This window comes from Podarcis raffonei, chromosome 1 (genome assembly GCF_027172205.1).
Source record: "Podarcis raffonei isolate rPodRaf1 chromosome 1, rPodRaf1.pri, whole genome shotgun sequence".
NCBI lineage: Eukaryota > Metazoa > Chordata > Lepidosauria > Squamata > Lacertidae > Podarcis > Podarcis raffonei.
Window position 1 is genome coordinate 126,902,062 of NC_070602.1, and position 27,506 is coordinate 126,929,567.

The following is a 27,506-nucleotide window of genomic DNA, read 5'->3' on the forward strand; positions in this document are numbered from 1 at the left end:
GCTAAACAAGAGATGTAAGGGTCCTAAATTCAGTATCTTCTGTCGACACCGGAAGGAGTCTTCAGAAGGGTCATCTTGAGTGATGCTGCCAGAGGCTTTGTTAGAGCCATCCGGAGCTATCTTTTTGTTTTTGCAATTAAATCCTCCTTTTTAATTAGCTATGCTCACTGTGTCATCAAGCTGGGAACCTGGACTCCTGACACTGGGACTCATGGTAATTGTAGTCCAATTCCTTCCTCTGTACAACGAGTACACTATGCTAAGCTTTGTAGGGCCCTCTTAAGCATCAACAAAGAAGGGGGTATCCCATTTTGCAGCCTGCAAACAAGGCTACAAATTTTGTTTTGATGCAGCCCTAAAATAAAAATTAACTTTAATCTCAGGTGGTGCTGGGAATCAGATTGCACATTTTTTATACCCTATTATCACATTGAAGGCCTCGTTTTCGTTTTCATCTAGTTTATGTCGTTACTTGAAATAAAGGAATGTAAATTGAGTTAATATGAATATACTTCCCCGCAGAAAAGGATATGAACATGAACACATGTCATCTTTAACCAACAGTCTATCTCATATGCTTAAAACATAAAATTCAATTTGAATTTTAATGCATACCTTCCTGCATATTCTGTTCTCATTAAGATTCATAGGAATTGCACATCAATGAAATAATTAGAATTTTTAATCCTATTTGAAATGCTGCAGCTTTTAGCTTTGATGAAAATAAGATTTTAGAATGAATGTAAGATAGAAATAATTTTGTATTTGCCTCTTCAGCATTAAAGCCCTATTTTGTCAACTGAACGGACAAACCCAAAATTACAACAACACTACAATTACAAGCTACCCTGGATAAATGCAGAGAATACACATCCAAATTTAATTTTCATAAGAGATCTTCATCTACACTTGTGCTGCAGTTGTATGCAGTGAGCATTTCATTTTTTAAAAACCCTTTTAAAATGAGAGTTGAAACGTCAGATAACAAAATACGTGAATTTCAATGATAATTTCACAAATTTTCATGTCTGTAAAGGAGCATTGTTCTTGTTCAACTGAGAACCAGAAAAATTGTGTTAAACTGTATCTAGCCACAACTGCATGCAAACTAAGCTCAGTGCTTCTTAGATATCCAGTAGCAGCTCCACTAAACGCTCCCATAGGCAACCCATTTGTTGACGACTCTTTCTGATTTGCATCCGTTCCTTATTGAGCATTCTTTCTGATTTGTTTGCTAGGTGGCTATATGAAAATGAGCATTCACCCCACATTCATCCTGATTTGCTTGCAGGATGTCTTCCCATTCATTCATCCCACACTTTCCCTGTCACTTTCCTAACTGCAAAAAGTCTGCTCCTTTTTAAAAGTGTATCTGTTGTGCTAGGGTGACAGAGCCAATTAATGCACTTTAATTGTGTAAAACTGAAGTCTGGTATGTGCTTGGATCCCACCTACAAAACACTGGAAGTCTGGAGGTGCCCTTAAGCTGCAATCTTAAACATAGGATTGCATAGGATTAGTAAGACTAATGGAACATAGTGGAGTAGACAAGCACAGGATTGTGCTGTTAAACGTATCTGTTGTTTAGCTTCTGACCATCTCCCATTTTGTATATATTTTTAAAATTAACCTAAAGTTGATCAAGATAATACAGAATTGGCCATTATATACCGTATTTTTCGCTCTATAGGATGCACTTTTCCCCCTCCAAAAATTAAGGGGAAATGTGTGTGCATCATATGGAGCGAATGCAGGCTCCTTGGCTTCAGCGATAGCAATGCAAAGCTTCCAAAGCGCAGAGGGAGCACTCCCTCCGCGCTCCAGAGGCTTCGCGGTGCTTTCACTGAAGCCTGGAGAGCGAGAGGGGTCAGTGCACACCAACCCCTCTCGCTCTCCATTTTTCAGGGATAGCCGCCTGAAGCCTCTGGAGCGCAGCGGGAGCTCCCGCTGCGCTCCGGAGGCTTCGAGTTCCTTTTGCTGAAGCCGGGAGAGCAAGACTTTCCTGGCTTCAGCAAAAGGAACCGTAAGCCTTCGGAGCGCAGCTATCCCTGAAGCTATCCCTGAAGCCGGGAGAGCAAGACTCTCCCAGCTTCAGCAAAAGGAACCTGAAGCCTTCGGAGCACAGCGCGAGTTCCCGCTGCGCTCCGAAGGCTTCAGGCGGCTATCCCTGAAGCCTTCGGAGCGCAGCGGGAACTTGCGCTGCGCTCCGAAGGCTTCGCATTCCTTTTGCTGAAGCCAGGAGAGCAAGACTCCTGGCTTCAGCAGAGAGGGAGAGCTGCACAGTGCCCCTTCAGCGAAGCGGGAGGAGAAATGGAAGGGGCTCCGTTTCTCCTGCCGCTTCGCTGAAGGGGCGCTGTGCAGAGAGGGGGAGAATTTTTTTTTTCTTGTTCTCCCCCTCTAAAACAAGGTGTGTCCTATGGTTGGGTGCGTCCCATAGAGCAAAAAATACGGTAACCTAAATCTCTTGCAACATAGATCTCATAACTTGTATGTGGATTGTTTGCAATTGTACATACCTACGCTTCTAGAGGAGAGCATTTGTAACTTGATGTGTTTCCTGTAATCACTACGACCCAGTTTTTGCTAAGTCACTGCATAATGATTTTAATCAGTTTTTCATGGTATCTTGCAATAGTGTCGTGTCAGATAAAAGCATTAGAAACTATAAGTTGGTGTGGTAAATACTAAATGCAATGAAACCGGATGCTTCAAGACAAAAAAGCATTAAATGAGCTATATCACCAGTATAATGACTTGTCTTCACTGTCGAAATAAATTAAATTGTCCAGTAGCACCTTAGAGACCAACTAAGTAAGCTTTCGTGTGCATGCACACTTCTTCAGATACACTGAAACAGAAGTCACCAGACCCTTATACATAGTGGGAGGGTGAGGTGGGGTTTTTCTTCACTGTGTTCATTTTTGATTATTATAATAAGGACTATCTCCCATACGTAAAATGCTTATGAAGTGCTTTGGCCTGAAGTAGTATTTTTTTGACCTCTAGGCCTATAATGGTCATCATCAAGCCTTGGAGGTGCTTCTCCAGTCTCTGGGAGATCTGGATATTAAGGATGAGAAAGGACATACTGCCTTGGACCTGGCTGCATTTAAGGGACACACTGAATGTGTGGAAGCGCTCATCAACCAGGGTGCTTCTGTTATGGTGAAAGATAACGTCACCCAACGGACCCCGCTTCATGCCGCAGGTTAGTGAGATGCTGTGATTTGTATGTGTTGGCTGCAATGCAAGTAAACTGCATGCAGAGAAGAGAAGAATGGGGCAGGGTTGTAGCCTGGTGATAGTGCAGCTACTTAGCTTGAGAAGAGATCCCTGTTGGGAATGCTGAGTCAGATGGACCGATGAGCATGGCTCAGCACAAGGCAGCTTGCAATGTTGCTAAGAACATGTATAGAGTGTTTGCTGTTGAAGAGGCAAGTTGCTTTTTTAGACCAAAGGGCACCTTACCTCTTCAGCAGTGGGAAACAAATTCAGCAAAGACCGAAGCTGTGTTTGGGCCCCCTCCAGTAGTAACATAGACTGAAACTACCATATTTTTCGCTCTATAAGACACACTTTTTCCCTCCTAAAAAGTAAGGGAAAATGTGTGTGCGTTCTTATGGAGCGAATGCAGGTTGCACGGCTAAGCCAGAAGCCAGAACAGGGAGAGGGAGCGCTGCGCAGCGCTCCCTCTAGCTATTCTGGCTTTTGGATAGCCCCCGCGAAGCCTCCATAGGGCAGCGGGATGAAGCCTCCCCGCTGTCCTGTGGAGACTTCACGTGGCTCTTGCAGGAAGGGGGGGAAGGGACAGAGCACGCGACTCTGACCCTTCCCCCACCTCCCAGAAAAGCCCCCAAGAACTGTGCTCCCTTTAAAGAGCACGCGGTTCTTGCGGAAGATGGGGGAAGGTACAGAGGGCAGCTTATCCGCGCGCAGCCTCTTCCGGGCAGGGGGAGCCTTCATCCCACTGCCTGGGAGAGGATTCAGCGGCTGTCCCAGAAGCCAGAACAGCCAGAGGCTATCCCAGAAGCCAGATCCCTCTTGCTGTTCTGGCTTCTGGGATTCAGAATTCTTTTTCTTGTTTCCTCGCCCCCAAACTAGGTGCGTCTTATTGTCTGGTGCGTCCTATAGAGCGAAAAATACGGTACTTCATTTCCCGTGCTAGAAATCTTGATTAAAGATCTTCAATAAATTGTACTCCTTTCTTACCCCCTTGAGACTATCACCAGTTATCATTACTTACTGAACTGGCTATTAGGCCTTTTTTGAAGCAGTCCATTCTGTATTCACACAAACTCACCTGTAATTGATGACTAAGTGTCGACATGTTACTTTTTCCTATGTTCTGGTTTGGTATGGAATGCATACTGCTGTTTATCCAGTGTATTTATCTGCATGGTACCAAACAAACAGGACGAGTGCAATCTTTTGTACTGACATATTGCAGCACCTCAACATGGTCTGACAGAGACCTCTATTGGCTGAATAAAATTTGTACACCATACACTAGTGGCCAAACTTGTGGAAACCTTTTGGAGAAAGTGTATTTCCAATCAGGTGTCATCTTGTTTTGGCAATGATGGCTCATAAATTCTAGCATTTAGACCATATTCCTGCAGTCTGCGCCAAACAGTCCTTGCACTCAACTTCATATCACATTGCGCCATGTCATCTTGTATACACCCAGATGATTTTCTTATATCACATAGGCACAGTCTCTCAATTCTTCTATCGTCACTTGCTGTTGTGCACCTTTTCCTGCCTTTACCAGTCTGATTTTGTAGTGACTGAGTCTCCTTATACCTCTTAAGAAATTTAGAAATGCCACCTCTGGTTAAGTTTCCACCAATTTTTCTTCTAATTTATTCATAGCTGTAGCCTTGTGCACTTAATATTACTATTTTACATCACTTTCTGGGTGACCAGTCAACTCTTTGCGCCATTTCTTTAATTTTATTACGTTTTACAAGCTCACTAAATGAAAGAACAAGAAACCCCAACCAACTTGATAGCAATCACATAACACACTGACAAATGACCTCCTTATTTATGTTGTAATAAATAATCCTCCATAAAAGTTATTGTATTACATTCTTCATTAAATTATCTTTCCATTGATATATAATTTTATTGAATTACTCCCCCCCCCCGAAAATAGTGCTATGAGCCATCATTGCCAAAACAAGATGACACCTGATTGGGTCTCTAAACACTCCTTTTTCTGATTATTTGGCTATAACTTTTGATAGAATACAGATAATTGAAGAAACCTTGTTGAATTACATTCTTCATTAAATTATCTTTCCATTGGTATATAATTTTATGAAATTTATGAAATTTACGGCATGTAATGCCTTAAGAGAGAATATTATGAAAATGATATATAGGTGGTACATGACACCAGTCAAGCTTGCAAAAATATATCATCTGCCTGATAACAAATGTTGGAAATGTAAAGAAAATGAAGGTACATTCTTTCACCTTTGGTGGATGTGCCCAAAGATTAAGGCTTTCTGGGAGATGATCTATAATGAAATGAAAAAGGTATTTAAATATACCTTCCTGAAGAAACCAGAGGGCTTTCTCCTGGGCATAGTCGGCCAATTGGTGCCAAAGAAGGACAGAACTTTCTTTATGTACGCAACAACAGCAGCAAGAATACTGATTGCAAAGTATTGGAAGACACAAGATTTACCCACCCTGGAAGAGTGGCAGATGAAGGTGATGGACTATATGGAACTGGCGGAAATGACTGGCAGAATCCGAGACCAGGGAGAAGAGTCGGTGGAAGAAGATTGGAAGAAATTTAAAGACTATCTACAGAAATATTGTAAAATTAATGAATGTTAAAATGATGATTGGATTGAATAGGGGGTATTAGCAACAAAGTTAATAAGAATATGCAAAAATGAATTGATAATGGATGAAAATATAGAGTTATAATATGTTAAGATATAGAGTTAAGATAAATGAAAGAGGGTAAGGATTTGCTGATTTGATTACCTAAATGGGAATACAAAAAGGGGAGGTGTGAGGAGGTCAAGGAAACAAGTTAATGAGCATAAAGTTATAAAAAATGGATTTGTTTTTAATTCTCTTTTACCTATTCGTTTTTTGTATATTGTATTTTTATTTGTATTTCTTCTCTTTTATGTACTTTTTTTAGGTTTTCTTTTTTTTCTTCTCTTTTTCTTTTTTTATTTTGTTCTTTTCATATGTTCTTTTTTGTATTTTGTAAACTGATGTTTTTGTAAAATTCCAATAAATATTATATTTTAAAATATATATATAATTTTATGGTATTACTCCCAAAAAAAGTGGTGTTATGAGCCATCAAACCTCAGAAATACACTTTCTCCAAAAGGTTTCCACGATTTTTGCCGCTAGTGTATGCTAATATCAGTTCACTCAGACCGGGTTTGAGCATGCTGCATGTGTGTATGTGCAGGCACACACTCAACATTTTAATGCTCTCTTTATTACAACTGGTGGCACAATGCAACATTTTTTGATGTCAGGAGCTTGTCCTGGCTCTTTGGGGACACTGTCCCTCACAAGAAGTGTCCATTGCTATGCCACCAAGGACAGTCAAAAAATTCAGTCAGTTGTGTTGACCCACTATATACAAATAGGTACATTCTATACCTATATCTGGGACGCAGGTGGCGCTGTGGTTAAACCACAGAGCCTAGGACTTGCCGATCAGAAGGTCGGCGGTTTGAATCCCTGCGATGGGGTGAGCCTCCCGTTGCTCGGTCCCTGCTCCTGCCAACCTAGCAGTTCGAAAGCACGTCAAAGTGTAAGTAGATAAATAGGTACTCCGGCGGGAAGGTAAACAGCGTTTCCAAACACTGCTTTGGTTTGCCAGAAGTGACTTAGTCATGCTGGCCACATGACTCGGAAGCTGTACGCCGGCTCCCTCGGCCAATAAAGCGAGATGAGCGCCGCAAACCCAGAGTCGGCCACGACTAGACCTAATGATCAGGGGTCCCTTTACCTTTATACCTATATCTACTGGGGGAGTGCCTCTTGTTCAGCAGGCCCCCTCTCCCTGACTCAGTTTCCCTCCCCCCCACCCGAATTTCCTTTTCCAGCTCTACAATATCTCTTTGTCTGCCTTCATTTCCCCTCCATATGTGTTCCCCCTGCAGTATACCAACTGATCTTTTGGTCATTTGATTCCCGCTAGAAATAAATCCATATATTCAAGTGCTAAGTAGGGAACATCTCTTTCTTCCTTTGGGGTGCACTTTAGGAGAAAACGCCTAGAATTTGGGACAGCTGTGAATAACTAGATGTAAGAGTGCATGAGCTTCTAGGCTTTATTTTCAGAATGCTAAAATGTTTTCCCTTTTTGTAGTTATCAATGGACACACTCCATGTTTGCGGCTTTTGTTAGAAGTAGCAGATAACCCTGATGTGACCGATGCGAAAGGACAGTAAGTCGACTTTGTTTTTTATCTGTTTGCGTGACATGTGTGATATTGGGAACACCTTAAGCCCTAGCATTTAGATCAAAATCAAAATAATGTAATAGACCCTTGAGAGTCACTGCTTCTGTTTCTTATAAAGTTAGCTGCAGCACAGAAGCAGCTTTGGGTTTGGAATTGTGCATTTTGCACTAATTATTTCGGTCTTGGAAGCACACAGATTAATTCCGAGTTTAGAGGATATTCTGACCTTTCCAGACTTAGGCAAAACAGCCACGCTGAAAATGATTGGGGGGGCAGTACCTCGACAACCTGCTTCTGAAGTACGTTTCCGAGCACAATTCAAAGTGTTGGTGCTGACCTTTAAAGCCCTAAATGGCCTCGGTCCTGTATACCTGAAGGAGCGTCTCCACCTCCATCATTCAGCCCGGACACTGAGGTCCGGCGCCGAGGGCCTTCTGGCGGTTCCCTCATTGCGAGACGCAAGATTACAGGGAACCAGGCAGAGGGCCTTCTCGGTAGTGGCGCCTGCCCTGTGGAACGCCCTCCCAGCAGATGTCAAGGCAATAAACAACTATTTTACTTTTAAAACACAACTGAAGGCAGCCCTCTTTAGGGAAGTTTTTAATGTCTGATGCTGTATTGTTTTTAATATTCAGTTGGAAGCCGCCCAGAGTGGCTGGGGAAACCCAGCCAGATGGGCGGGGTATAAATATTATTATTATTATTATTATTATTATTATTATTATTATTATTATTATTATTATTATTATATAAGCTACCAGCAAAGATTCCAACAGGCAGGAAGAGGCCGGGGGGGGGGATTTTGCCGATACCCCAAGGGGGAAGAGTGATGCAGTGCATGTACTGTTCTTGCATCTCTATTACGACCTCTCTGTGTGGTCTTTTGTCAATGGAGACCAGGCCACTGCTGGTAAATGGGGTTCAGGTGGTAAACCTTTTGCAACAGACTCCCTGAGGGCAATGTTTTATTTACATTAGGAATGTACAGAGGCAAGAGTAAGGGGGTGCATTGAAGGATGTTGTTGACATAGTTGGGATCTGTTTCCAAGGCTGGCCCTTACCATGAGACTGCGTGAGGTTTCCAACACTGGGGAAAGTGGGGCAGCCATGGCATCACTTCTGACGTTTCCTCCTGAGCCTCCTGGCTTTTGGTCGGAGAGCAGTTTGTGTGAGTGATGGCCTGCTCTGCACTCTCTGATCTGTTTCTTGGGGCTAGTTTATTCAATGAGCATATGTAGTAATTTCCTGAAATGTGTTACTTTAGGCTCTGGCTTGGTGGGAAATTTATGTGCAAATGTTGCCCTGCGAAAAGAAAGAAAGAAAGAAAAACCCCTAGCACTTGGAAATATAACATGCCAGGGAGAAAGGGTTTAGCCTGTTTCTCTCTCTTCCCCCACACCCCCATGGGACAACATCAGTAAAACTCTGAAATTGTTGCAGTGTAGAAATACCTTCACCACTTGGTTTTCCTGATTGAATAAACAGACTCTGATTCATATTAGAGTTTGGAGTTTGGAGAGTTTGGATTTGATATCCCGCTTTATCACTACCCGAAGGAGTCTCAAAGCGGCTAACAATCTCCTTTCCCTTCTTCCCCCACAACAAACACTCTGTGAGGTGAGTGGGGCTGAGAGACTTCAGAGAAGTGTGACTAGCCCAAGGTCACCCAGCAGCTGCATGTGGAGGAGCGGAGATGCGAACCCGGTTCACCAGATTACAAGTCCACCGCTCTTAACCACCACACCATGCAGGGGTAACCCAATACGATGGCCCTGTGTGTTGTTGGTCTTCAGTACCTATTAGCCCCAGGCAACGAGGCCAGGAATGATGGGGATTGTAGTCTGTGGAAGGCTACACTAGCTGCTCAATTTAGAAATATCTGTGGATCGGATATCTGGAATTATGTGTAGCAAGTATGTGATGCAATAATAACGTTGGAAAGAGGGAGTATCATTGCAAAGTCTGGTGAAAATGGCAGGTCCTTTTGGATAGCATGTTGAATAAAAAAACCCCACAGAAGTAAGATTAAAACTGCTGTTGTCTCTCGTTTCTTAGAACTCCCTTGATGCTAGCTGTGGCTTATGGGCACATAGATGCCGTCGCCTTGTTACTTGAAAAAGAAGCATCAGTGGATGCAGCTGATTCCTTGGGATGCACTGCTTTACATCGAGGGGTAACTGCTGATTTTAGAACATTTTGTCCTATGTGTCTGCTGCATGCCTTTTGAATTCTTCCTGAAACATACATAATAGTATTCAACATGAGTACAGACTACCAAAACAAAGTATAAATGTTGGATCAACTCCCATTACCCCAACAACTAGAGTACCAACTTCTAGAGGACAATAGGTTCCTCATTCCTGATCTTCCAGATGCATCTGGGTCCACTTCAGCCAAGCAACTTTTAAAAAAACCAAGGCAATTATCTAAAAGAGAATTGCCATGAGAAGGAAAAAACAACAACATTCAGGGATATGGAATATATGTAGTAAAATGAACTTTTCTTCTTAAACAAAAAACTCCACAAGTCGTGTTTTCTATTGAAAGGGATGTGTTTGTTTGTTTGTTGTGTGTGTGTGTGTGTGTGTGTGTGTGTGTGTTTAAATTGCTGACAATTAAAAGCTTCAACATTTTTAACTGGAGGAGAGAATAAAAGGTAACAAAAACTATGGGAGGAATTCAACATAGTGCCATGGCAATTGTGCATCAGCTTTTCAGCATGCCAGATGGAATTGTCCTCCCTCTTTCCCTCCGTATGCTGTTCTCAAGGTTACCCTGAGCCCCCCAAGCCATTTTGGGGGAGTGGATTTCTCAGGGGAGGCAAGAATGAGAGTCCCATTACGCACACTTCCATTAGCAGGCTATGTTAGTTGAATCCCGCCCAGTATGTGTACATGTAACAGTATGCTCTTGAGAAGTGGGCTTGGGGGGCTTGCTGTTTTGGTGCTGACACTGTGGAACACAGTCCCAGCATTTCCTGTCCCTAAGAAATGTTTTATGTGCATTACCCTCAACATTCTTGTTGGGTTGTAATCTCTTGTTTGAGGTGGTAACCTCTCTCTGAGATGGTAACCACAATGATCTGTGTTGAGACACCATGTGGTGTGGCTGCTGATGCTACCAATTTAATTCATTTAGGCAAGCAAAGTGGTAACTTCACTGGCCACATAATTTGTGTAAAGTGTGGGTGTATACTTATAAACAACACTATAAAGAAGCCAGGGATAACATTTATCAGAAATGCAGACATGGTGCTTTCTTTTGCATTCAGCTCTTTAAGTCAGGCAGTAGTATGCTTAAAAGCCGAAAGCCATGTTTTCCATGCATGTGAAACAAATGGACAACGGGTGGCTTATTTGTGTATGCCGCTCCACTACATTTGCTACGATGAATCTTTCCTTTTATTTTTTAATTAATTTTCTTACATGATGTACAACAATGGAACAGGAATATAGAACTGGATTGCATGCGATGGCTATCAATACATATCACATTAGCCATTTCTAACCATGCTGCCACTACGTCTTGGACAAAATTGATTTGTTACATCTTTCAAACATACTAAGCGGGACTATGTTTAAGGGTCTCTGTGAGTAATGGATGCATTTTTGCTGTGATTTCTGGCCTGCTCCTGTAGCTCACCCACCACTGGACTCTTCCCACCACATATGAAAATAAGTTGTTTGCGACCTCTCCATCATTCTCATTTAGTTCCCCTCATGATTTAATTTCAGGAGCACAGTCTTCACGAAATGGCCCCCTTAACTGTGCAAACACCAATTTAAAATGTTTTTCTTACATCTCCCCATCCAGTTCTCTTCTGAATGTCCTCCCCCACCATATATTTATGCATGTGTGTTTTAAATCAGATTATGACAGGGCATGAGGAGTGTGTTCAAATGCTGTTGGAACAAGAAGCATTGATAATGTGTAAGGACGCCAGAGGCAGGACACCTCTACATTACGCAGCAGCTCGTGGTCATGCCACATGGCTGAGTGAATTGTTGCAGTTGGCGCTTTCAGAAGGGGACTACAATTTCAAAGATAATCAGAGTTATACACCTTTGCACTGGGCTTCTTATAATGGTAAGTTTTTCCCCCAGCGTACTATGTTCAGGTTGGTGTGGAGTTCAAAGTAAAGTTGAAGCCAGGATTGTAGACTTTTCTAAACTCTCAGAAGAGCAGTCAGGCAAGCATGTAGGTGTGAGACTGCAAGTGTGAATAAATGCCAGGCACCACATTCTGATAATCACAACCCAAAGCAGAATTAAGGAGGGATGGAGCAGCTTGTTCCGTGTCACTTGAGCGTGTACTCAATCATAGCTCCATTCTGTCTCTTTGTTATTCCTGCATTGCAGGAACAATTCTGTTAAAAGGTATTTCTATTTTTTCAAAAGCACCAAAACTTGCACTTATATCCAGTCATTCATTCCCCTAAAACACACATTTTTACATGTTTCACAATGCAAATGCATGCACTTTTATGTGCATCTTTTGAACCAAGACTTCATCAGAAAATTCAGAGAACATAATCAAAGCGATAGCTGTATTCCAATCTGAATACAGGTAGATGAACCAGCAGTATGAGGCACCTTAGTACAGTGGAACCTCGGAAGCCGAACGCCTTTGAACTCAAATGTTTCAGCTCCTGATCGAAAACTGGAAGTGATTGTTCCGGTTTTCGAATGATTTTCGGAAGCCGAACGTCCGGCGCAGCTTCCACGGCTTCTGATTGGCTGCAGGACGCTCCTGCAGCCAATTGGAAGCCTCACCTTGGTTTTCGAACTGTTCCGGGAGCCAAACGGACTCCCATAACGGATTAAATTTGAAAACCAAGGTATGACTGTATGCTGAAGTGCTAATTTGCGTTATATAAGCTATTTCAGTTGCAAGCAATCCTGAAGCACTTTTGTAACATGAAATCACCCAATTTATTACAGGTAATGAAGGCTGTATAGAGGTACTGTTGGAACAGAAACCTTTCCGCAACTTTATCGGGAACCCTTTCTCTCCATTGCACTGTGCTGTGTAAGTAGAAACGGCTGCATCAGATCTCACTTCTTGTGGCTCTAACGGAAGGTCAAGCTAAACTAGGGACACAGCAGCAGAAAATTTCTAGAGACGATATCCTTGGATCACATCCAAAAATACATATATCTGTCTGGTGTTAAAATGCTCCCCTTCTCAAATCATTGGTGTAGGAATGTACACTTGTCACATAATAACCTCAAGGCATTTGAAGTGTTAACTAAAATTAGGGCAAATTTATAAATGCGGGTTTAGTCACTCTAAGGACAAAAGGAATAAAGGTTACAGAATGTCACAGCCCTGCCTAATTCCCCTGCTTGTCAATTATTGTGTTATGAACTCTTCACTCTGTCACGTCAATAAATATAATCTAGAAATGATTATAGTGTTCGTATTTGAGAACGCACCACCATAATTTTCGGATTTGATTGTCAGCTTTTCTGTTACATGCTATGTTCCTAGATTTCACATTGTGCTCTGATCTTTTCAATAGAAACAGTATAAAGCCCTCTGTAGAACCAGTAATTTTACTTTTGCCGGGGATGTGTTGGATAACATTACCGCTACCTCCCCACACTGGCCATGTTAACTTGTCACACTAAACTTAGTGCGGCATGCATGGGCTCTAGAATGAGCCTCAGGCTTGCACCCTCCTCGTCACCCTTATTTCTCCCACGTAGCTGGAAGGAGAACTTTGGAAAAATTTACTTTCTGTTTCCTTTAAAATCAGCTTGTTGCTGCATCTGAACTGGGGTTGTGGTTTACCCTAATTAGGGTCAGTTTAAACAAGCCGGCTTCATGGCCAGTGGTTTGAAGTTAGCACGTTTCAAAACTGACCAGAATTCTAGTTTGAACATACCACACTAAACTATGGTTTAGTGGGAAATGTGAATGTGGACAGTGTCTCTTTTTTAATAACTAGAAGGAACTAACATCTCTTGTTGTGAAGTACCAAGAAAAGTCAAACGCCATGACTGCAATCCTATACATATTTTTACCCATTACAAAAACCCACTGAAATTACGCGGGTGGCGCTGTGGGTTAAACCACAGAGCCTAGGACTTGCTGATCAGAAGGTCAGTGGTTCGAATCCCCGCGACGGAGTAAGCTCCCGTTGCTCAGTCCCTGCTCCTGCCAACCTAGCAGTTCGAAAGCACATCAAAGTGCAAGTAGATAAATAGGTACCACTCTGGCGGGAAGGTAAACGGCATTTCCGTTCGCTGCTCTGGTTTGCCAGAAGCGGCTTAGCCATGCTGGCCACATGACCTGGAAGCTGTACGCCGGCTCCCTCGGCCAATAAAGCGAGATGAGCGCCGCAACCCCAGAGTTGGCCACGACCTGACCTAATGGTCAGGCGTCCTTTTACCTTTACTTTACCCATCAGAAATGGTGGTAGTAGTATTGCTTAAAATCTTTACTTGCACTGAGAAGCTTAGGAATAAAGAATGACATTTGAACACTACATCTTATTCAAGTTCATATAAAACTAGCTTCTAATTCATCAGGAGAAGAAAAGCACTTCAGTCAGATTCCTGCCAGAGTTTTTACTGAATGTGAATCCTCAGCTGTGTGTCAGAGCTATACACAGGGAGCACATTAAAAAAGAGAGAGAGAGAGAATGTGCCCACATACCTTTGCTGGCCCCCTATATGCATTCATCATAACTTGTGGAAGAGCTTTTCAGGTACAGTTTTGCAGGTGCAAACTCCCTCCTCTATGCATATTTTTCTATGCAGGAACTGAGTGTGACAGCATTCCCCACTCCTGCAGTTTCCAGCAGCTGTTACTTGGAAGCATACAGCCTCTGACATTGACAGTAGCCCTTGATGTAGACTTGTTGCCTAGGCTTTGTTGAGTCAGAAGTACAACCGGGGGAAAGGATGTATGTTTATGAAATGAATGACTTATTAAAGGAGAGTTCCAATTTGCAAACCTGTTTTCTCAATAGAATCAACGATCATGAAAATTGTGCGTCGCTCCTCATTGGGACGATTGGTGTTGGCATTGTCAATTGTAAAGATGACAAAGGAAGGTAAGGACTGCTCGGAAAATGATTGTGTGCTTGTTTTCATTGAACCCATTGCGATATGTTCGAAATACATGATTGATGGTCCCCTGAAAAAAATCTGGGCTTACAGATTTCTCAGTTCTCTAAGATAAGACTTAGGCCCAAGCATACTTTCTTTGGTCCCGTGATTTCAAGTCAAGGGACTGAGAGTGGATTGGTTTGTTTTTGTCCTGTCACTTTCCCTGTGATAGCCAGCTGTTTACTGCTGAAATGGCGGGGGGGGGGCGACTTCAATCCACAGAAAACCCAACTGATATTTGTTCCGATTCAGCAGTAAACCACGGGATTTTCCGGGTAAAGCAGTGGAAGAAAACAAACAAACAAAAAAACCTTCTTGAACTTGAAATCAGGGGAGAAATGAAAGTGGACATGATGCATCCCATGTGTGCATGTTTCTTGTGCCATCCACAAAACAATGTTCTCATCCGAGTAGCAGCCGGCCATCCCACCCCCTTTAATGCTGAATTATTGGGTTCATTGTTTTGAAAAGTGGTTAGCTTGGACTTAGCGGTGGAATAGAACTACCGTATTTTTCTGTGTATAAGATGCTCCCATGTATAAGAAGCCCCCTACTTTGGGGGGCGCTGTGGTTAAGGTCGGCGGTTCGAATCCCCGTGGCGGGGTGCGCTCCCGTTGCTCGGTCCCAGCGCCTGCCAACCTAGCAGTTCGAAAGCACCCCCAGGTGCAAGTAGATAAATAGGGACCGCTTACTGGCGGGAAGGTAAACGCCGTTTCCGTGTGCTGCGCTGGCTCGCCAGATGCAGCTTTGTCACGCTGGCCATGTGACCCGGAAGTGTCTTCGGACAGCGCTGGCCCCCGGCCTCTTAAGTGAGATGGGCGCACAACCCCAGAGTCTGTCAAGACTGGCCCGTACGGGCAGGGGTACCTTTACCTTTAAATTTAAGAAATGGGCATATGCACTATCTGTGTATAATTTCTAACCTTATTTTAAAGTAAAAAAACCTAGTCTTATACACGGAAAAGTACGGTAAGTAATAATACTAGTAAGAAATTCTCTAGCGTCTAAAAAAAGGTGTTATTTCTTCTTAGAACACCACTTCACGCAGCAGCCTTCGCGGACCATGTAGAATGCTTGCAGCTTCTCTTAAGCCACAATGCACAAGTAAATGCTGCGGATAATTCAGGGAAAACACCACTTACGATGGCTGCTGAAAAAGGACACGTAGGTGCTGTAGGTAAGTACCTGGCTGCTGGGAACTGATGAGAATGAATACCTTTGTACAGGTCTACAGATATTCTGTATGTGTGTTTAGCAAGAAAAAGCCATCTTCGTACAGTGCTGCTGCTGCTGCTTATGTCACCAGCAGACACTCCAGATTTCACTTCAAAACGCTACTTTGCCAAGACTTTCATTAGGGTGTACAGGACTAGAGTCTCGTTAGTTTTAGGAAATGCAAGGAGCACACTAGGAAATGGGATATTCTGTGAACAGAGATTGAAGGTAATTTAACTGTCTGAGAGTAATTGTGTGGTCTGTTTTTCCCCTGTATCTTAGATTTTTTGGTGAACAGCGCGAAGGCTGATCTAACTTTGAAAGATAAGAACTCGAATACATCCTTGCACTTGGCTAGCAGTAAAGTATGTTTAAAAGCATTTGTGTGTGTTTGTGTGTGTGCATGTGTGTAGAAGACATTATTAAAAGTGTGACAAAATAATGATACTTGTATCAGAGGCACTTGGTACTCAGTAAAATCATCCTGTTCACGCATGGACTTTTGATTACAAACTTCCCCTCTTTCTTCTCTCCCTGTGCATCCCCACCCTGAATTCCCCCTCCCTGACTGTCCAGAGCGAATTTTGGGGTGACAGGTGGGGAGGGGAGAGGAAATGGAGTGGAAGTTGCATTGCACATATGGAAATCCTTGCGCAAACCCAGATTTACCACGTGAATTGGGCTGCGTGTGCAATGGAGACATGATAAAAAGTAGTTTCTTTGTTTCTTGCCTGCCCTTCACCATAAGGCCTAGAGTGGGTTACAACATGAAAAACAATTTTAAAACAACCCAACACCATAAAAACAAGGGGAGTGTACCCCCACTGATTGTGTAGATAGTTTCTTCCTAATGCTTTTTGAAAATCTCTGTGAACCAACCAAATGCTAAACTTAGCCAGTATATCTTCTGAACGCTGGGAATAATTTTGAAAACTAGTACTGTCTTACGAAGGAGGGTTATGGAAAATCAATAAGTGAGTAGGTGGGTGAGGAGATCAGAAGTGCAAACAAATAAGCCTAAAACAGCACTACTCCAAAATCATTACCCTTTATTTTTGGTGCATTTTGAGATAAACTGAAGAGAAATTGCATTTTATTGTTGACTTTTACTATTTGCTAGTGGGAACACCAAAGGGCAGAGGATAAAATGGGCTGAAGGATTCTGCTCATAGTTGTTGTTTTTTCATTTTGGGGAGTAGGCTGAAAGTGGAATAATCATCACAGGTTGGATAAAATATACTCAATATTTATTTTTTTCAGTATATTGGGGCTCACCATTGTATATGGAGTGGCAGAGGGTATTTACCGTATGTTCTGGCCTACAAGACGACTTTTTATCCCTGGAAAATCACCCTAAAAGTCGGGGGTCATCTTGTACGCCGGGTATACGCGTTGGAAAGGAGGAGAGGGAGCCGGTGAGCAGAGGTGCTCCTTCTGCCATTGCTCCTCCTCCCTCCCCATAGAAGGGGACGCAGAAAGTCCTTCCGAGCGCGGTGCTCACCCGCCAAACGCCTCGCCTTGGGCTGCTACTGCAACAGCAGAGGGGTGCGCGCTCTGCCCCTGGCGGCGCTCAAACTCTATAACTCTAAAACTGAACAGCAAAAGTTGGGGGTCGTCTTATACACCCAGTCGCCTAATACGCCGGAATCTACAGTACCGTATTTTTTGCTCTATAAGACTCACTTTTTCCCTCCTAAAAAGTAAGGGGAAATGTGTGTGCGTCTTATGGAGCGAATGCAGGCTGCGCAGCTATCCCAGAAGCCAGAACAGCAAGAGGGATCGCTGCTTTCACTGTGCAGCGATCCCTCTTGCTGTTCTGGCTTCTGAGATTCAGAATATTTTTTTTCTTGTTTTCCTCCTCCAAAAACTAGGTGCGTCTTGTGGTCTGGTGCGTCTTATAGAGCGAAAAAATACGGTACTATAGAGCGAAAAATACGGTACTTTCTTTCTCAGATTTATTCTCGGATAAAAGCTTTGCTGCAACTTGACACAGTGGCAGAGCTGGTATCAGCAGCCCAGTGGCTTTCTTCCTACTTTGCAATGGAAAAAACCAATGGGAATGAAACTGGAGGTAGCATTGTCCCCCGATACTGTTGCAAATTAGGGGGGAGTCCCCTGGGGTGCTGAGGGCAGCTCTGTCGCCTCGTCAAGCTGGTGGCACAGTTTTTTGCCGGGGGAAAAACATAAAATGGTTGCAACTTGACCATGTCCCCAAAATATGGTTCCATGACTTTGGTTGGGGAGTGAACAGCAGGCTTGTGGTTAGCATATGTGCTAATTTGAGGTTAGCACTGCTCAGAGATTACACACACTTACAGATAAAAGATCCACCAGGTGTTCTTGCTCTCATTCTAATAAATTTCCCCAGTTTTCCTATGCAATTCACTCCTCGTCTGCTCATATCTGATAGCGTTCCTTAAAAATTGGCCTGGATCAGATTACAGAAAGCTAACCTGTGATAGCATAAAAGGGGGCTGTGCATACTGAGTCGTGGCTTAATTAAATACTGTCAGATTCTCATCATTTCCTAAAGGGAGAAGGACACAAATGCATTTATGTATTCCAGGGACATGAAAAATGTGCCTTGTTGATACTTGACAAGATACAAGAACAGAGCCTTATCAATGCAAAAAATAATGCATTACAAACGTAAGTATAACCTAATGAAATTTTGTTTTTTGTTGACCCAAACTGACATTTAGTGTTTTTAAAAGTCTACTTATTTTTTGCGTTCTATAAATATGGCGTTCATGTTTGGGTTTTGTTTTTGGGATGTTTTTAAGCAGAGGTTGGGTGGCATCTGTCATGGATGCTTTAGCTGAGATTTCTGCATTTGCAGGGGGTTGGGCTAGATGACCCTTGGGTCCCTTCCAACTCTAAGATTCTATGATAAGTACATGTTGAAATTGTCCAGAAAAGAATTTCTAGTATCCTATACTTTAAGCATGTGAGCGTGCTCTGCATAATATCCCAACAGACCTTTTGAAATGCATCAAGCCTACTTGAATCTAGATGTTATGTTTTCTAGACCTCTTCATATTGCTGCACAGAATGGCTTGAAGATGGTAGTTGAGGAGTTGCTAGCGAAAGGGGCATGTGTACGAGCCGTAGATGAAAATGGTAAGTGAAAACGCTCATCCATCATTATTCAACACGTGTGTGTTTCTAAAATACACACCGGTAGGTTAGACAATGCTAATTGTAACAAGATGTTCAGTATGACTTTGTTAAACAGTTATTTTTATCATCACATTTTGCTTTAGCGTAGATAAAACACAATAGCTTATTTTCCTTTTTTGCTTCGTTTTGCCCTCACTGACGGCTACCAGTCATTCTTTATTTATTTTTTTAAAGATATTTATTAAAGTTTTTAAGGTATAACAAAAAAAAATGAAAAAAAAAATAAACATACAAAATAAAAACGGTTAAAAACACATTAATTTTCATAACATATCTTCCTTACGCTTATTTCCCCAGACCTCCTCATACCTCCTTTTTTTGTATTCCAGTTCAGTTTGTTAGTTCAGCAAATCCTTACCATTAAACTTTTACCCATTTGTAAACCTTTTTTTCATATCTCTTAAAGCATTACAGCTGGAAACCACTTATTTTCTATCCAACATCCTTCTAACATTCATTAATTTTACAATATTTCTGTAAATAGTCTTTAAATTTCTTCCAATCTTCTTTCACCGACTCTTCTCCCTGGTCTCGGATTCTGCCAGTCATTTCCGCCAATTCCATGTAGTCAATCACCTTCATCTGCCATTCTTCCAGAGTGGGTAAATCTTGTGTCTTCCAATATTTTGCAATGAGTATTCTTGCTGCTGTTGTAGCATACATGAAAAAAGTTCTATCCTTCTTTGGCACCAATTGGCCGACTATGCCCAGAAGAAAGGCCTCTGGTTTCTTCAGAAAGGTATATTTAAATACCTTTTTCAATTCATTATATATCATTTCCCAGAAAGCCTTAATCCTAGGGCACGTCCACCAAAGGTGAAAGAATGTACCTTCAGTTTCCTTGCATTTCCAACATTTATTGTCGGGCAAATGATAGATTTTTGCAAGCTTGACTGGGGTCATGTACCACCTGTATATCATTTTCATAATATTCTCTCTTAAGGCATTACATGCCGTAAACTTCATACCTGTGGTCCATAACTGTTCCCAGTCAGCAAACATAATATTATGTCCAACATCTTGTGCCCATTTAATCATAACAGATTTCACCGTTTCATCCTGAGTATTCCATTTCAACAGCAAGTTATACATTCTTGACAGATTCTTAGTTTTAGGTTCTAACAGTTCTGTTTCTAATTTTGACTTTTCCACCTGGAAGCCAATTTTCTTATCCAAATTATATACCTCCATTATCTGATAGTAATGAAGCCAATCTCTCACTTTGTTTTTTAATTTTTCGAAACTGCAATTTCAATTTGTCTCCTTCTTGTTCCAAAATTTCCCAATATGTTGGCCATTTGGCCTCCATATTGAGCCTTTTCAGAGCTTTTGCTTCCATTGGTGACAGCCACCTTGGGGTTTTATTTTCCAACAAGTCTTTATATCTTATCCAAACATTAAACAATGCTTTCCTGACAATATGGTTTTTAAATGCTTTATGTGCTTTGACCTTATCATACCATAAATATGCATGCCATCCAAATACATTGTTAAAACCTTCTAAATCCAAAATGTCTGTGTTTTCAAGAAGTAGCCATTCTTTCAACCAGCAAAAAGCTGCTGATTCATAGTAAAGTTTAAGGTCTGGCAGGGCAAATCCACCCCTTTCCTTAGCATCTGTTAGTATCTTAAATTTTATTCTGGGCTTCTTGCCCTGCCAGACAAATCTAGAAATGTCTCTCTGCCACTTCTTAAAACAGTCCATCAATCAGTCCACAATTTGCAATGTCTGAAATAAAAACAACATTCTCGGCAATACATTCATTTTTATCACAGCAATGCGGCCCAACAGTGAAAGCTTCAAATTTGACCAGATTTCTAAATCTCTTTTCACTTCCGTCCAACATTTTTAATAATTATCTTTAAATAAGTTCCCATTTTTGGCTGTCATATTAATCCCCAAGTATTTCACTTTCTTCACCACGGTCAATCCTGTCTCGTTCTGAAACCTCTTTCAATCGGTGTTAAATTTTTCTCTAGAACCTTGGTTTTTAACTTGTTCAATTTAAAACCTGCCACTTGACCAAATTCTTGAATTAATTCTAAAACCCTTTTGGTACTAGATTCTGGCTCCTATAACGTCAATACTAAGTCATCTGCAAATGCTCTCAGTTTGTATTGTTTGGCTCCGACCTGTATACCTTTAAACAACCGGTCCCTTCTAATCATGTTTAGCAGGACCTCCAGGACCGATATAAAAAGCAGTGGGGAGATTGGGCACCCCTGTCGTCATTCTTTAACGCAGTAAGAATTAGAATCTTCTAGTTGCACAAAAGGCATCAAAACATTTTAACTTCTTTGACTGAAGAGTGCTGTGTTGTAAATGCCTAATCAAAGCATGCTCAGGAAAGCAGAGAGATCCAGCAGTTTAACTGTTTCCTTATTCATTCTGAGATCATACTGTCTGCAGTTCTGACCACATGTGATATGCAAAGAAAGTTACTGCCACCCTGTGGACGTAGATGCAGAAAATATTACGTGATTTTAAGTATTCAAGTAGCGCTGCCATTCATTGAAAGCCTCTTTTGAGTTCCATCTCTCAATAATATTATGTCAGACTGAATTCTGTACAACCAATCACTTTTTGCTTTGAACTTTTTGCACTGAAGCAAATTGCTGGATGAATGGCGATCTGATACTGAAAACGCCTTGAGCAGGATCCAAAATGCCATGCGATAAACTCTACACGCTCACGGTGGTTTTGGATGTAGGTTTCTTATACAAAAGTCCTCCAGTGCTGCATGGCAAATCACTTTTAAGTTTGAAGGAAGTTTCAAAACCCTTTGAGGTATGGTGTGAGGGGTTTTGGCATAAAAATATAAATATTAAATGCTCACTGGACACATGCAAGTCTCTGAGCACACTTAAGGTCACTTTTTGTATCCCATCCTTGAACACCTAGAGATGGCCAGTATTAATGAGGTAACTAAATGCAGGCCAAATGCAGGCCAAATAACAGTAATTTGGAATTTAATCTCATCTTCATTCAATATTCATACGAATATTTTTGTAAATATTTTAAAAACAAACATATAGTTTTCTTACAAATTGAACCTGCCTAATATTCACACACGAATGCTAATTCAGATACAAATGGATATACACAGAACGAGATGGTATGCCTACTAATAAAGAGGAAAATAAAGGGAATCAGTCAAGCAGGGGTCTTTTGTAGTAAAGCAAAAGGAGATTGTGGTCGAACGTTATCATGATGCTTGCTGTTCCAAAACTTCTCAGAATCCATTTTTCAACAGACTTACTCATTCCATGCTCATTTGGCAATCTTCTGTAATAAATTAGCTTAGATAATATTGTCATATTCCATACTTTCCTATAGCAGACCAAAATGAACAAAACAGTTTCTCCCCCCCCCCCCGCCCCCAAATTTGCTACACATTTGAACAGCTGTAAGTAGGTTAACACAGGTTAACCTGACACGGGTGGTGCTGTGGTTAAACCACAGAGCCTACGACTTGCCGATCCAAAGGTCGGCGGTTTGAATCCCCGTGACGGGGTGAACTCCCATTGCTCAGTCCCTGCTCCTGCCAATCTAGCAGTTCGAAAGCACGTCAAAGTGCAAGTAGATAAATAGGTACCGCTCCGGCGGGAAGGTAAACAGCGTTTCTGTGCGCTGCTCTGGTTCGCCAGAAGCGCCTTAGTCATGCTGGCCACATGACCTGGAAGCTGTACGCCGGCTCCCTTGGCCAATAAAGCGAGATGAGCGCCGCAACCCCAGAGTCAGCCACGACCTGACCTAATGGTCAGGGGTCCCTTTACCTTTACCTAAGTAGGTTAACAACCACTTCCAAGTCGGTGACATTGACTGGAGCCTTAAGATAACCTAAAAAAATATAACACTAGGTTCCTTTGGTAATAAATATCTTGTAATTTCCTTAATTAAGAGCAGAAAGTGTTCAAAAAAAAATGTGTATTTTAGAACATTCCCAAAAGATAAGTAGAGCACCAATAGTTGCCCTGTATGAATGGATAATTCTTGCTCAGTCTATGGAGGGTCATGTACCATTGGTCCTGGGGTTTTAAATTCATTGGCTTAATTAAAAAACCTTTATATGGTCTTGATGTGGGGAGGAGGACCATAGTCAAGCTCCCTAAAAACTTGTGCAGCGTTCTCGTCATGTAAATGATGCTTGCCCACAGCCCACCAAACATAACCGTGAACTGTAAGGGATGACATTTTGTGCTGGCAGAAAACTCTCTCCATTGCGTCACAGGGTTTAAAAACTCGAAAGTTGAATTATTTTCATGAAGAATTCATCAGCATAGACCAAAGCCTGGTTCACAATGTATATAAGCAGTTTATTTTTGTATTGTTTCTACACTTTATAACACAATAATAATCTGCTTGAGTACAAAGAGATCCAGCTCTTATCACATTTTGCTTAAAATTACTCAGCTCTAGTTGAGATTAAGTATTTGGATTCTATACAGTGGCTTCCATGTATTTCATTTCAGTAGGGCCTATGTTACATTTACTGTGTATTTCAATAAGTTTCGCAATCTTCCTTAATGAAAATACTGTTTGCTTAATGGCAGTGTAAATAGCCTAGAATTAATCATCCATCCATTCCTCTCAAACAACTTACTTTGTGAAATTATTTGCCCATAAAAATAAATGCCTATACGATTCTGAAACAGTCAAATATCATTACGCAGTTGCTTTGGAATGAAAGTCATTGTTCTCAGAGTGAGAGTTACTCACATGATATTTGAGGCTAAATACGTCTTGGTGCATTAAAGTTGCTTTCAATTTATATTGTCCTCGTGGAATGTTGGTTCACCTGTGTTTATTTCATTTTCGTGGAGGCTGTAAGTTGCCTGCTGTTTTCTTTTTTTAAAAAAAATTAAAAATAAATTGCTTGTAATGAGATTAGCTTAAAACCTCTTTGTGAATTGTGTATGTCCTCAGCATGCCTAATTTTAAAGTGTAACACTGCCTTGCCTGCTGTGATTTGTGACTAAACATACATCTCCAGGCTAAAAGCCCATCTGGAGATGTATCTGAAGGAATGCTCAGGTCTTCTTTTCGTAGTTCCCCAGTACTAACCATTGCTTTGTCTGCATTTGTGCCCAGGTCATACGCCAGCCCTGGCTTGCGCTCCTAACAAAGACGTGGCTGACTGCCTGGCACTCATTTTGGCTACCATGATGCCTTTTTCTCCTTCCAGTACAATGACGGCTCTCAACTTCGTTTCTTTTAAAAAAGACAATTTGAGCAGGACTCACCTCTGCAATAGCTCCAATGCGAGCAGCGCCATTGACTCCTATAGCAAACCCTTAAGTAACGATGTAGGAGCAGAAAATGGATACAATGAAAACGATTCTGATTCGGAAACATTTTGACTTCGGCATTCAATGCCCTTTTCCTCAGTTGCATTTGGATCTAAGTTGGTATTAAAAATTAAAAAAAGAATAAAAAGGACAATGAATCCCAGAATTATAGTTGACCTTCACTTTTGACTGGAATGAGTACAGTTAGGCAACGGAAGGCTTACAGTTGCCGTTAAACAGAGCCTTTAAGAAAACTGGTTTTTATTGAAATGCGTTCATGTTAATGTTCTGCTACTTCCAGCTGTCCTGCTTTCCATAGGTCCTCGTGACTCCTGTGGAAGTCTCTACCTCCTATTGTATGCAGAAAGCAAAAGCTGCCCTATTCCTTTTGACAGCACAAGTAAACAGGGGAACTGTTGTGTACATATCACGGTGTTAGCTAGGGTATACTGCTAATATGAAGACATTTTTTTCCAGTACAGTATTTGTAGATCATGGGAAGAAACTCTCCACCTCTCTTCACTTTTATTACCTATAGTTATCTAGCCTTCATTTTTAGATATCTTTGTTATACAAACCAAAGATAAATCCACAGGTTGTTTTCTTTTCGTTTCGTTTCTGTGTTGTTTGCAAGCACTGCACTGCCAGTATCACCACTTTCTACGGAAATTGAAACTTCTAAATTCTACATGAGATGTATTGAGCACTTAAGTACACAAAAGGCACTTTTAAAAGACATCAGGCACAATTTCATTTGCAATTTGAAAGTTTTAGGACCAAATCTTGCTTGCCTCAGTCATTGCACATATCCACCTGCAGCAAAGAGATTATCGGTAAAGCAGACATTATTTGCCTTCCTTTTTCATTATTTGGCACAATCTTGCTTGGCTATTTGCACTTCGCAGTTAAGAATCCCTGGAAATGTGTTGCCTGTGCTGTCAAGGCAATGATATGTTTGAGAAAAATCAGCTATACATTTATAATGCACCTACATGTTTGTTGTTTGCCAAAATGAATTATCCCCCCCCCTTTACTTTAGTGTTTATAAGTTGTATTTTTTTAATCTTGAGCATTTTCTGGTTTAAATATTCTGCAACATCTGGGCTACGTCATGTTGCTGTTGTCTCTAATTACTATTACTGTGCTTAAGCTATACACAGCAGATAAAACCAAAACAAGCGAAGTAAAAAAAACAAAACAAGAAAGCCAAACTATCATCAGGAACTACATAAGGCAATTGCAATATATTAAAAAGGCCTGCTGACATCAGCTTTCTTATTAAACATCTGCATTATGAATATCTACTCCTTCTGCCAAAGCTTCTAGGTCAAATGGACCCTGTTCCTCGCCTGAGAAAGATGTACGGAAAGAAGACTGAGACTCTTAAAATACAAAGAACTAACCAGCTATATACCACGAGGACCAAAAGGCTTCAGTATCTTAAATGGGAAGATGTATTATTTTTTTAATAATGCAAGTGAAAAATTCAAATAACTTTTCTAATCACACGTGCACACAAAAGTCTTTTATGTAATTAAAGAGTCTTCTTTGGCTGTATTGTACACTTTAAGACACAAATTTCTAGTAGACATTTTGACATTTGTAACTGATGGATGATGTGTTGATCACAGTTTATTTTTCCAGACTAGAAAATGTTCATACTTTTAATGTTAAATGTGTTTATATTTATTTGAAATGAAACAAGTGCCCAGAAAAAAAAGACCATGGTTTGTTCCTTTTTTTCTTTTTAGTTTTTATTATGTCTTATTAGCTATACATATAGGCAAGCCTAGCTACTGAGTTTTTTGTTTTTGTTTTTTGGTTCTCGTATAGCAAGCTGGGTGCAATGTGAAAGCAAAGCTCTGTTTGTGCCCAGTATGGCATGGGGAATGGAGGTGTATATTGCATGATTCAATAGAATTGGATGCCAGATTAGAGGGGTCTGCATTTTGAAAAGTCTATAGTGTATTTGTTTTCCCTGTAAGGAAATGGTGTTCCACATCTCATAGCAAAATGAAGACTAAAGAACCAGGAGGGGACTGCCTTTCCTCATGAAAACAAGTTATATTTTGGGTCTGGGGTGGAAAACCTCAGTCCCAGGGACTATGTGTGGCCTTGCAACCACCTCCATCTTGCCCTTGAGACTCACCCCAGGATACACCTTCTCATCCCTTCTCCCTGGGCCATACATTTCGCTGGCCCTACTTGCACCCTATGTGTAGAAACGTAAGCTACCATTAAAAGGTAATATTTGCATTCCTGGCTACTCCCACTTTTGCCTCTGGCCTTGCTCACTGCAGGTATATGACCTCCCCTTGGGAAGTTGCCCAGAGGGGAACGTAACCCTTTGTCTGGAAAAAGTCCCCCATCGTTGCTTCAGATCAGGGTTTCTAGCTGTTTTTGGACTACAACTCCCATCATCCCTAGCTAGCAGCCAGCCTCTCACTTTCCACCACCTCCTTTCCTTGGCCCTCTTTCACTCATTCCTGCCTTTCCTGATCTTCTCTTCCTGCGTGCCCTATTCCTTCAAAAGCTGGAGGGTTTCATGCTGCATGTGCAGAGCATGAAAAATGGGTGTTGAGTGGCTAGGACTAAGGGGGGCATGTTTTCCTCGCCTTAGTCCTTGTCCTGGTTTTGAGCTGTCTTCCTTTTATCTCCTCCCTAGGCTCTTGCCTAAGAACTCCTGCCTGTCTTTCCTTCTCCTGGCTTCTTCGGAAGTCTTACCTGTTTCTCCAGCCCACATTCCCGGAAGTGCAGTTAGCTGAAGAACCTTGTTAGCTGGAGAACTTACCGTATTTTTCACCCTATAAGATGCACCAGACCACAAGACGCACCTAGTTTTGGGAGGAAAACAAGAAAAAAAATATTCTGAATCTCAGAAGCCAGAACAGCAAGAGAGATCACTGCGCAGCAAAAGCAGCAATCCCTCTTGCTGTTCTGGCTTCTGTGATAGCTGCGCAGCCTGCATTCGCTCCATAAGACGCACACACATTTCCCCTTACTTTTTAGGAGGGAAAAAGTGAGTCTTATAGAGCAAAAAATACGGTATGCTTTTTTCTTTTTTCTTTAAAGGAAAAAAAGAGGCTTCCTTTCTCTAGGATCAGATGGTACCAAGGGCCACAGCACCCAGAACATTCTGTATGTTGCCACAAACCACTTATGCCCGCAGGTTCCCCATCCTAATATGTACTTCTGCAGTAAGAAATGTAGTGTGAGAACTCTCCCCCAGTTACAGGTTTGGTCCCCATTAAAA

General features: G+C 41.6%; 1 protein-coding gene and 1 long non-coding RNA gene across 7 annotated transcripts in view; one reads left to right on the plus strand and one right to left on the minus strand.

Moving 5' to 3' along the window:
* Positions 1-26,638, plus strand: part of ANKRD44 (ankyrin repeat domain 44) — a 164,286-nt gene extending 137,648 nt beyond the window's left edge. For 4 of the 6 annotated variants that reach the window (XM_053361757.1, XM_053361775.1, XM_053361746.1 and 1 more), the window contains 11 exons: positions 3,007-3,208; positions 7,361-7,439; positions 9,510-9,627; positions 11,324-11,540; positions 12,395-12,482; positions 14,431-14,514; positions 15,601-15,746; positions 16,067-16,149; positions 18,351-18,433; positions 18,813-18,904; positions 24,057-25,451. In XM_053361757.1, coding sequence (XP_053217732.1) covers positions 3,007-3,208; positions 7,361-7,439; positions 9,510-9,627; positions 11,324-11,540; positions 12,395-12,482; positions 14,431-14,514; positions 15,601-15,746; positions 16,067-16,149; positions 18,351-18,433; positions 18,813-18,904; positions 24,057-24,325 — 1,461 coding nt within the window. In that variant the 3' untranslated portion in view covers positions 24,326-25,451. Of the gene's footprint in view, positions 1-3,006; positions 3,209-7,360; positions 7,440-9,509; positions 9,628-11,323; positions 11,541-12,394; positions 12,483-14,430; positions 14,515-15,600; positions 15,747-16,066; positions 16,150-18,350; positions 18,434-18,812; positions 18,905-24,056; positions 25,452-25,572 lie in introns of those variants that run through there. The other 2 variants (XM_053361793.1, XM_053361785.1) reach the window with 1 other exon arrangement.
* LOC128399954 (uncharacterized) lies at positions 21,988-23,806 on the minus strand. The gene is made up of 2 exons (XR_008327286.1): positions 23,685-23,806; positions 21,988-22,250 (listed from the first exon to the last, which is right to left on the minus strand). It is a non-coding gene; the product is annotated as an uncharacterized LOC128399954 (long non-coding RNA).
* Positions 26,639-27,506: the final 868 nt, after the last annotated feature.